The sequence below is a fragment of the Theobroma cacao genome, chromosome 9 (assembly GCF_000208745.1).
Source record: "Theobroma cacao cultivar B97-61/B2 chromosome 9, Criollo_cocoa_genome_V2, whole genome shotgun sequence".
Taxonomy (NCBI): Eukaryota; Viridiplantae; Streptophyta; class Magnoliopsida; order Malvales; family Malvaceae; genus Theobroma; species Theobroma cacao.
Window position 1 is genome coordinate 3,810,739 of NC_030858.1, and position 11,419 is coordinate 3,822,157.

Sequence of the window (11,419 nt, forward strand, 5' to 3'; positions counted from 1 at the left end):
TGTGTAACCTTGAATCAGAGAATGGACATCTGGCTTATATACTAAAATAGCTTAAAAATTAAATAATCGTTCCAAATCTTTTTTTTTTTCTTAGGTCTTTATCTTCTAAGATATCTTTTAGATTTGATACTTTTGATTTAATAAATATTTAAAGAAGAGCCTTCTTAATTTAATTTAACATACATTTTCAGATGAGAGAAAAATAGTCGTAAAGAAGATGTCAATTGCCACCAACGAAAGCAACAATTGTTTTTGTAATGAACCAACGATAATCGAATAAAATAAAATATAAGAGAATTATAAAGAATTTCAATCATAAATTAAACATACATATGTGCTAGTGGGTTTTGTATTAACTTGACATTATTAATCAGGAATCCAATTAAAAAGTGAAAAATAAAATTGATAAAACTTTATGAAAAAATCAATGGAATATACAAATATAATTTAAATAATATCTATTTTTTAAAATTAAGAAAGGACCGTTGGACTAATTCTTTCGAAGCGATTTTTTCTCTAAATATCTGGGTTGGTAAAATCATTAATAATAGTATTTAAAAAATGCGGTTTCACTTTCTGCCCATGAAAAGGTAGGTCCCACATCTGAAAAATTGGAGGGTCTTTTTCTAAAAAAATAAAAAAAGGTTAATAATTGAATGTAGGACCTCTAGACTTCTACGCCCAGATCAAAATGACTCAAGAGTCATTGTCACTGGACTCTGGGTGGACTCCGTTCCTACGAGTTAACTCACTTCACGTGGGTGTATTGAAAAGTACCAATAAGAAATTGCCACGTTCTTGGTCACCCGCGTTGGGACCTCGCTTTGCCTAGTTAATCATGGAACCTTGGGCTCCAGGTTCTGGAGGCCTCTATCAGGACAATTGAATGACTGTACTGCCCCTATCTGATATATTTAATGACGTTGCTACCCTCAATGTTTTTGCCATTTTGACTCTATTTTTTTTTTTTTATTTTGGCATGGTCCAACGTCTACAAAAAATTTGTTCTAATTTTCTGACCTTTTTTTCCTGTTTATTGTATTAACTTTTATTCAAGTTAGAGGCTAAAAAAATTAAAATTTTGAATGTTTACATAAACACCACCTTGCTTAACTAAATTCGGATTCCTTTACATATAATCGCTAACTTAATCTTATTTGAACTAACAAACTATCTTTTTGCTTTTGCTGCTACCAATTACATAAGTAAAAGATCTTCAAATATTTTTCTAAAAAAGAAACACTCGATAACAAAAGGTTTTGTAATTTAAAAAATTTTAAAATTTTATTAAAATAATTGTACAAATTTTATAGTACAGTTATAATACAATAATATCGATTGAGCGGTTAGTTATACTATTATAATTTTTTGGCACTTTCTTTCACTATATTAATTGTTGTGCTATTCAAATAGTTCGCAGTAATATGTTTCAAGAGCACAATAAAACACATTGAGATTTGATTATCATTTTGCAAGTCTTCTCGTCTCAATTTTATATATTATCTAAATGAAACTGTTGACATCTTTACTAAAATTCATTTTCTTAATAGATTTGTTGATTAGTTAGTTAGTAAAATTACAATATTTTTAACTAATTAGAGTATAATATAAATAAACATTTTATATATATAATGTATAATTTTCATAATAAAAAATTATTTTCTTGTACTCAATTTGAAGTTTTAAAAATATAATAAAATTCATATAAAAAAATAATATCTAAATTTAAATATTTAACTTATTAATTAATACATAATTTTCTATTAAAAAAATTCAAATACCCTATTCATAATTATAATAAAAAAATTGACACCTCCTCGTGTCATCTCAAAACCGAAAAGGAAGAAAAAGATCTTCAAAGAAGAGAATCAGAGAATATATGGATCACGTTTTCCTATTTTCTGAATTCTCAGAATAGGGGTAATTCAGTAACTTCATACGGAAACAAAACCACTATAGTGGGCCAGAGGCCGAGACCACAACCCTTTTCCTGCCAAAAGAACTGGGTCCCCCAAATTCAGTGGGCTCAGCCTAAGGGAACTAATGGTGGTTTTAGCAATAATTGCAAGGCAGCGTTACCCGTAGATTTCCGCCACGTATCGAAACGAAACGGTGACAGTGGCCAAGGAATCTTTGGTGTTGTAATTGCAGTGGCCGAATGTGGGGCATTCACCTCGAGATCAGGTCACAATCATTTGACACAGACATGATGAAAGGATGGTCCCACTCAAAAGTGACCTTTTAGAAAATCATTTAGGAAAAATTAACCCCCAAAACTTTTTTTTTTTATAATTAATAATTGCAACACTAAAATAATTGAATTTGATATGTTCTTCTTTTTATAGTAGCAAATACTACTGGCAATCATATTCATCACCCATATAATTCCAAAACCAAACCATGGGCTAAGTCTTACCCACTCCATCATAAATTTGTAGCTCTTAACCTGGCTTTGGTGGAGGAGGTTTATAACACCGAGCAACTCCCAATATCTCTCCAATTCTCCAACTCGTAACACAGATTGATTTCCCCTTTTTTCTTTTCTTCTCTTTCCCTAGTCATGTTAGGGAAGAGACCTCGTCCAATGATCGGAAAATTGTCTGAATTGTTGGTTTCTGGCAGCAAGCCTGGGTTTTTGGACCTTGCTACAAGCCCCAGAGGTCCATTAGATTTGAAAAGTCCATCACCTAGAGGTTTGAAGAGATTTGATGTTGGTGGGGTTGGACTAGGGATCGTTGCTGCCCTGGAGAAGTCTAGTGATTCCTGCAGGCATGCTATTTGTAGCTCAAATTTGAATAGATCAAAAGCAATTGTTGTCAGTTCTGGCAGAAATTGGGATGGATTGAGAGGAAGATATGAGGATTTAGAGATGGAAAGTTTGGAGAATTATACTTACGTCACAAGCCATGGACCTGGCAAGTCATCTACCAAGGTGTATTATGATGGAGGTGAACGAAGGAGAAGTAGTAGTGGACATGACAGAAACGGCTTTGGTGCTGTGAAGGAAACAACCCCAGCAGCAAGATTTGTGGAAGGTGATGTTGTTCCGACTTACCCAACTTCAGATTTTCTCAGCACTTGTCACCTGTGCAGGAAAAAGCTGCATGGCAAAGACATATACATGTATAGGTAAACAACCTTTGCCTAGTTCATCTTTTTGCTTAATAACTTTCTCTTTATCAAGCTATAGCTTTTAACTAATTAAGATTCCTTGTTCAATTTGGACGGTTGTTGGTCATCCTGAAAAAATAAATAGAAAACAAATCATACGCTTTTTTGCAGAATCCTTTGTTGGTTCGTTATGTTTTTTGTTAAGAGAGAGGCTGATTATTCCTGGTTTTGATGTTATTTTCAGAGGTGAAAAGGCCTTTTGCAGTACAGAGTGCAGGTCAACGCAAATAATGATGGATGAGAGGAAAGAACAATGCAGATCAGAAGCTTCAAGATCTGCAAAAGTTCCAAGCTCGCCCTATAACACGGGGCAAATCTTCTCAACCGGGATTCTTGCAATTTAGCTTGGGCAGCTTATGATTTTGGCAGCAAAGACACTGCTGATCTTGCGTGGTCAGGCACCCCTGCATATATATATATATATATAGGAAAAATACCATAGGATTATGAGGATTAATAATAACTTTTAATTTCCTGATGTCAATTCAGAAACAAGAAGAAAACCAGAACAAAGAAAACGAGGAAATTTTGGTCGGATTGGAGGATAGAGCTTATGCTGTAATGAAAAATATGAAGTTGGATAAGAAATGAACTTCCCCTTTTTGTAGTTTTCAATTTTCATGCTTTTTCCATTCTTTTTACTTTGTGTTTGAGAGAAAATGATAAACAAAGTTTGGGGCCTTTATTTTTTATGCTCATGATTAAAAAGATGAAGCTATCTCACCTTAATGATCCCAAAAACCTTAATTCAGTTCGCAAACAAATGGATATGGTCACCGGCTGTTTGAGTAACTGACCTGTCTCTTATTCCTTGACTCTTAATTTGCTATTCAATTTGATTAAGAATGTAACAATGGTCTTTCTTCTAACTAGACTGGTGATGGTTTCATACGCATGAAAAAGAATAAAAAAGGGTGATGATTGTACAAATTTTGGGATAGGTAATCTTAATTTAATTCAAGGATGAACAGTATATTTGGTAAAGTTTGAGCGGATAATTAAGTATTATCTCAAATAGGGAACAACCATCCACACACGTTGAATGTATAGAACAGAGAAATACAGCAATCTAGCAAAGGAAAGAAAAAAAAAAACAGAAAAGAACACAAATTCGAACACGAAAAAAGTAGCATCATCCTACAGTTCTCCAAATACTTATTCCTCCCTGTGAAGCTATTATAATAGGAGCTGGATCCCAACATTACTGGTAGTACATAAGCTGCTGGGTTGTTGCCACATTTTGGAATCCACCATCATATATTGCCTGACTAGCTCCTGCAGACCCCATTCCCAAGGCTGCTTGCTTAAGGACATGCTGACTCTGTGGATGCATCATACCCATAGCCTGTGCACCACCATATTTACTCAATGCCATCTGCCGTTCATAGGCAGCAAGGTCAGCAGCTGAAAAACCAGGCATATGTGCAGCAGCTGGTGGAGGAAGAGGCACAGAGCTTGTTCCTGGTGGAGTAGGTTTGCTACCCCATGAGCACTGCAGCGGCAAACAATTTGAACGATCATGCCACCTTAACATAAAATTTGCACTGGCCATTACAACAACAGTGCCATGCACCAAATCTAGAAGTACATCCAGGCTGATAGTTACATGCCAGGACGAATGGTGGGTTTGGTTAGTCAAAAAATTAGATGAGTTTCATTGTTGACATCAAATTTATCAATTAAGGTATGATAACTAACTGAATCCATAGCATTCCTATAATAACTAATAACTGCAATCTGAGATGGTGTTTGGCAAAGAGAAAATACCTTAATTGGTTTACCACATAGAATTCGAGCATTTCCCACCTGTATAGCTAGAGCTGCTTCAGCATGTGAACTGTATCTCACAAAACCAAATCCTTTATCTCGTTGCAGACGAACATCTTCAATAGTGCCCGCTCCAAGGACATGGAAATGCCTGTGGAGATCTACTGATGTAACCTGCAAACTTTTTTATCCTATGAGAACCACCACCCAAAAAAAATTTCCATCTATGAGACAGCAAAAAACTGATGTGCAAGGGAAATTTGGTTTTGTCACTAAAAAATTTTATTAACTATTGTCCAATTTTTTTTTTTTAATTGGGGGAAGGGGGATTCGAACCCTGCTCTTTAAGCAGAGGGATTATGCACCAACTAATGAGACAAATGCTCGGGTGCTATTAACTATTGTCCATTTAATCCTAAAGATGTTAACTTCCATGGCAAACCCTAAAAACGTCACATGCTTACAAATTGAGTGGAGAAACTGCCAGTATGACATGTTAAATGGCTGCAGAGAACCAGTACACTGTAAAAGTTTGTTTTCATCAAACTATAAATTAGGCAGGGGTAACTTGGCCATGGCCCATATATTTTAATTGAGCAATATGGCTGGTAGCATCAACCTCAGGTATCATACTCGCCTAAAAGTTTGGATTAAGGGAAGAACAAACAAGCTTGAGATGGGAAAACACTAATACTTGCCTCTGGAGCAAGATTGCCCACATAAACAGTGGTATACTGAGGATTGTTCTCTGGAGCATCATCATTAGGCTTCTCTTGGCCTTCTTCTGCAAGAAGGATAATAATATGATTGAGAACTCCACCAGAATGGAAAGGAAAATGCGTTACCCAAAGTAATGTAATGCACGTAGACTTAAAAGACTCAAAAACAAGAAAATTTAATAATGGCAGAGGAAGCATGCCATAGTTTATATATTAGTCTCCTGCAAAGTTACAGATAATATACCATATTAGCAGTCATGACTCCAAGAAAGGCTATAAACCCAAAAGGCTGAGACCAAGTTGGATGTTTCAAATTTTAACATGACAAGACAGTTCGTTATAGACGTACTGCATTCAAATCCAGAGAAAAAAAAGAAGCTAAGGGAGACTTAAAATAACTGGCACTATATCAAAGATGATCTCACCAGATGGACCATTAGTCAGCTCTACAATGCTTTTAGCATCTGAACTTGGTTTGTCCTCATTGGAAGTAGCACCTTTTGCAGCCCAGTTACATCGGATCTGTCTACTTCCAAGCCACTTCCCTATGATAAGCCCAAACAAAATGATGGAAATTTCAATATTTATCAGAATATAATAACAGCAACTATATCTAATAAAGCAAGTATTCACATACCATTCAAGTCATTTATAGCACTTTGGGCATCCTGGAAAGGTAAAAACAAAGGAATAACCATGGCACGAACAAATCATATACTGAGGGAGATAGCAGAAACAGAAAGATAACTAAAGCAACCGAAGTACCTGCTGATTCCTAAAAGAAACAAAACCAAAACCTCTTGAACGCCCAGTTTTCTGATCCCACATAACCCTTGCATCCCTGCAACCACAGAAGAAAAAGGTCATATTTGCCATTCAATCAACTAGTTCAAGGTTGACTACCCCACAGTCCCACTATAACCACATATCCAAAAGTTCAAGATTGAAAAAAGGTTCTTGTAGGCAAAATCAGGAGAAACAGTACTCACGAACAACTGGAGTACACAGAAAAGCATGCAAACAATGTAGCATCTGTAACTTCAGGGCTGAGATCACCAACAAAAATGTTATGATGACCTGAATGCCAAAGTAGAAAAAGCATAAGTTGTTGATGCAATACACAAAAATAACACAATTGAGTATTCATCAGTGCACATGTATAAACCTGATGTATCCTCCCTCTGACTACTAGCATATGCCCAATTAACTTTAATAGGTTGCCCAAATCTGTGAAGAAGACCATGAATTAAAATATAGGACAGAGAAAAAGGCCAAAACCACAAGAGTTTATATTGTTACTTACAGATGCCTTCCATTAAGGGTCACAATAGCAAGGGCAGCTGATCTGCGATCGAAATAGTCCACAAAACCATAGGATGACTGCATTAAAAGCAAATGTGGCCCCATTCAATTAGCAGCAATATATGCACAAATCAAAAACCCCAGAAAGCCAATAACAAACTGAAGACCAGGAATATCAAGAGTAAACTGGCAAAATGATTGCATCGAAAAATGACCTTATCTTTTTTAATAAGTTTGCACCCTTCAATAGGACCAGTACTCAAGAAAACTTCTTGCAGAAGGGGCTCTGTGACCTGGGGGTGAATATTTCCCACATACCTGCAATTTAAGATAAGGTAAATGACAAAACAGCACTACATAAACAAAAAAATCTACAATCCCTAACAAATAACTAAGTTAAGACTAAGACGCATAATTCTTTACTGCATATACAATGAGAGAGCTTGCCAAATAATATTATAAACATAAAACAATAGATTAAAAAAAAAAAACCCAAAGGTGAAAAATAGAAAAAAGGGAAATAAATGTCTATGCAACACTCACACACTGCGGCAAGTAGTTGAATCAAAGCCAGGAGGCAGATTTCCACTCAAAATGGGCTCTATCTGCAAAAACAAAAAAAAAAAGTAAAAAAGAAAGAGAAAATTTTCCTAAGTTTGACATGGGCACTCCTCACATCGGCAAATAAGACAACCATTAGAAACAAAAGTCTAAAAGAGACACCTAAAGCTTACAGCATCAAATACAAAACCAAACAAAAACTTCGCAAGTATTTATATAATTAAGATCCTAATTGTTTTCATCATGATTAACCCACTTAAGAAGACAAAGCTAATGAGCTATTTGATACGCGAAATGATAACAATATCTTCCACATGCGCCCCCCCCCCCAAAAAAAAGAAAATAATCCAAAAAAAACCCCCCTTTCTTCTACCACGGCTAAGCATATGAAGCAAAATTATTTTATTTTGCCTCGTTAATTTCAACAGAAAACAGAAATTTTTCGTAGGAAAAAAATATTTCGTTTTAGGAAATATAATAATCCTACGACGAAAAGCCCAAAAATATCACATAATAATAAATATTAGCAAGCAAATTGACACATCAAACGAAATTAATTTAACATACCCAATTCGGTTAAGAGCGAAACCAACTTCATAATGGAAATTAAAACCTCCAAATCTAAGCTAAAAATAGAAAGAGAAATTCAGAGACGAAAAAGAACCTGATGACCAGTCAAGAGACCCGGATGGTGATACAGTGACTGCTGCATCATAGCCTGTTGCTTGAGCCTTTGCTGCTGCATCTTCTTTCAATTAGAGAAAACTCGGGGATTCGTGAAAGGCTCTAGGTTTAGGGTTTCTGAAGAGATTGAAAAAATGGAAGAAGAAGATGAAGAGAAAGAGAAAGAGAAAGGGGGCAAAAAATAAAAATTAAAAGGAACTAAAAAAGGAAGAAGGAAAGAAATGAAAACAAAAAAGAAAGGGAAAAAAAAGGAAAAAAAGAAAGGAAAAAAAAGGAAAAAAGAAACCCCTCGAGCGAGAGGGCGAATTCTGAGTTGAAAGTCGAAATGAAAAGATGGAAGAGAGGAGACTGAACAAAGAGCTGGACCTCCCTTGATTTTATAATTTATTTGTTTTTTTTTTTAGAAAAAGGTTAGAAGATGTCTTTGATTTTTCATTTTTCGTGTGATATGGAAATATCGGGACCGAGATTTGATCGGGTGGTATCTGGAGTATGAAAGACAGAATGGGAGTTTCCCAATGGCCAATTATATGATGCAGATTGCTTGAATGGCCAGAGACTTTGACCCAAATGTTTTCAGTTGGGTGTGGGGACCACAGGGGTCTGCCTAATCAATAGGCTAAGCAAGCTAATTAGGATTAGGATCAGGATTACTGCTTTAGACAAGGTTTCGGGAAAGGAAAGCGGGGAACATTTATTGTATGTTCAAGTAGCGATCTTCATTATATTTTATTTACATTTAATTTATTCAAAAGTATGTAGTTTCCAAGTGATCGCCTCACTTGATTCTCTCCAAACTCTTTGCATGGATCACTAAATTCCTTTTGAGTTTTGGGCCGCTTGATCTTCATGAGTCATGCCATCAAGTACAGGTGACGAATGACGAAGTACATGGCTTTACCTCGTGCATATCTGAAGAAAAGAATTTGGGCTCTATTGTGAAGGTGAATCCAACTACATGTCGGTTTCAACCAAATCTGTATTGGGCCTATCGGTCATGGACATGGTTCGGTTACTTTAGATTATTGGTGCCAATGCCATGCAGTGAGTTCAATGTCGTTTAGGAGGGTACCAGGCAGTGAGAGGAGCTCCCATCGGACCGCACTGAACTGCCCTTCCAAACAGGCCTTAAATGGGTCTTACTTCTTTCGCTTTGAAAATGTGAGATGGCTTCGGATGCAAGCCTTGCAGGTTCATTCTTTTATTGTTTTTTTTTTCTCTAAAAACCCCAGTCTTAGCGGAAATTAGTCATAGTCTAGTAGTTTAGTAGCATTGCGACATTTCAACGATAGTAATACAAGCAAGTTATAGTCTTCCGTCTAAACGTGGCACCAGTGCAATAAATACTGAAACTAGATCACCATGGAAGATAAGAGTATGGTACAATACTATAATTGAAGCATTCGAAAATTTAGCCATACAGCTTTGTACACAATCACATATATATTGCTTTACTCCAAAGAAAGGTTTCATTCTGGTATATATAGTCCGTTTGATTAGGAATCAATCATGACTATTTATATTATTAATACCTTTTTACTGAGTATATATACCTAAAAAGACCCCTGGGTAACTAACAGTAAATCTTATGTTAGCGTTAAAGAGGAAACGACCAATTGCAATGTGTACACAAGATTGCCAACCTCGTTCCAGCAGGGGTCAAAGTAAGTTGAGTTCTGCAGAAAGGGCAGAAGCGTGTGGTTAAAGCTTCTAGATTTGTAGGTGGTTGGACTTGAGTTGATGAGGCACTCGCACCGCTCCAACCCGCTGCTCCAAAATTGGGTGGACTTTGACTATACTGGTTTGGTCTTTCGTACATCTGCCGTTCTGCCCATGATGCTATAGGGGTATTATAAGGCGATGGACCTTGATAACCTGTAGCAGTAGTTCCACCACTGAAACCTGTTTCTCCTGTATTAAAAGGTTGGTCAGGTTTGAAACTATTCACCCATGCTCCTTCAAAAGTATAATAGAAAGGAGGCGGGTTATTTGTGGGCCACGTGCCACTCCAATTTGCTGATCCCGCTGCCCTGTTGTAAGATGGAGCTTGATCTTGATAAGCACTTGTACCATATCGTCCTCCTGCTTCTGCTCCAAATCCTGAACTGCCATAAGCTGAAGGTTGATTATTGGGTGCGCTTGTATTGCTCTGACTCCCATCTTCTGACTCAGAATTGGTCCACGTTTGTTCACTTGCACCACTCTCATCTTTTGTACTCGGTGAGGCCGGCCCTTTAGATGATTTTGGAGCACTCTCATCGACTTCATCACATTCATATTGTTGACTTGGAGGAGTTGAACCTCGAATTTGATCGTAAGCCTGTCTTGAAGAGGGTTCTGAGAGGACCCTCCAGGCCTCGGAAACAAGCTTGAATGCATCGTCAGCCGCTGCAGAGCTGTTCTTGTCGGGGTGGACCTTGAGGGCCCGTTTCTTGAAGGCGTTTTTGATAGCTTCTGCATCAGCGTTGCGGTCTCGAATGCCAAGAACAGCGTACCAATCGGGGACACCATTGGTTTTTTCCTGTGAGGCCATGTGAACATGGTACGCTATCAAGAATTGGTCGATGTAGTCTCGAGCCATTTTTGCTTGCTTTGTGGCTTCTTCAAGATTTTGGGACCTGAAATTCTCATCTGCTGCAGCTAAAAAACTCTGCAGGGTTGGAGCAGGCATGACTGGTTTAGCAAAAGAACTAATTTTGCGTCTAAACTGAAGTATTTATTTTATCTGTTCTCCTTTTATAGCTAAAGTAGAGAAGAGAATCTATTTGAAAGAAAAAATTTAGATTTTTTTTAATGCTTTTTTTGTATATATTTTATAGCAATGACATGATATATTATTAAAATAAAAGAGTAAAAGATAATTAAGTCAAGAAATCCATAAATAAAATTTGGTTGTAAAGTTACAAGAATATTATGTTAGATGTATTGAATTTTGACCAAGCCGTAAATTTTAAAATTTTTGAAGAGGTCAAACTGTGATTTTACATATTTTCATTAAAAATAATTTCAAGGGTAGAAAAAGCTTTCAGAAATCCAAGCTTAATTTGATAATAATTTTTATTTTGACTTTTGGTTAGGATTACGTTAGTTTCACTGACCAGGCATATATATATATATATGTATATAAATCTAGAAGCATTAATTAATTATAATAATATAGTAATATAACATTAGGTATGGTGACCAAAGAACTTGATTCAAAATGACCCTTTCTA

At 36.3% G+C, this 11,419-nt stretch overlaps 2 protein-coding genes across 2 annotated transcripts; one reads left to right on the plus strand and one right to left on the minus strand.

Annotated features, from left to right (window-relative positions):
- LOC18588245 lies at window positions 2,365-3,790 on the plus strand. The gene is made up of 2 exons (XM_018127355.1): window positions 2,365-3,129; window positions 3,356-3,790. The coding sequence occupies exons 1-2, from the start codon at window positions 2,561-2,563 to the stop codon at window positions 3,513-3,515; spliced, it is 729 nt and encodes a 242-aa protein (XP_017982844.1). The 5' UTR covers window positions 2,365-2,560; the 3' UTR covers window positions 3,516-3,790.
- On the minus strand, window positions 4,112-8,588 carry LOC18588246 (oligouridylate-binding protein 1). The gene is made up of 12 exons (XM_007012528.2): window positions 8,185-8,588; window positions 7,503-7,564; window positions 7,175-7,277; window positions 6,961-7,037; window positions 6,823-6,884; window positions 6,647-6,734; window positions 6,423-6,498; window positions 6,295-6,325; window positions 6,083-6,202; window positions 5,637-5,722; window positions 4,939-5,112; window positions 4,112-4,663 (listed from the first exon to the last, which is right to left on the minus strand). The coding sequence occupies exons 1-12, from the start codon at window positions 8,263-8,265 to the stop codon at window positions 4,373-4,375; spliced, it is 1,251 nt and encodes a 416-aa protein (XP_007012590.2). The 5' UTR covers window positions 8,266-8,588; the 3' UTR covers window positions 4,112-4,372.

Coding starts and splice junctions, on each gene's coding strand:
- LOC18588245 (XM_018127355.1), top strand. CDS start 2,561: ATGTTAGGGAAGAGACCTCGTCCAATGATCGGAAAATTGTCTGAATTG. Junction 3,130..3,355: donor AAAGACATATACATGTATAG/GTAAACAACCTT, acceptor TGTTATTTTCAG/AGGTGAAAAGGCCTTTTGCA.
- LOC18588246 (XM_007012528.2), bottom strand. CDS start 8,265: ATGCAGCAGCAAAGGCTCAAGCAACAGGCTATGATGCAGCAGTCACTG. Junction 7,278..7,502: donor TCAACTACTTGCCGCAGTGT/GTGAGTGTTGCA, acceptor CTTAAATTGCAG/GTATGTGGGAAATATTCACC. Junction 6,885..6,960: donor ACCCTTAATGGAAGGCATCT/GTAAGTAACAAT, acceptor TCTTCTTCACAG/ATTTGGGCAACCTATTAAAG.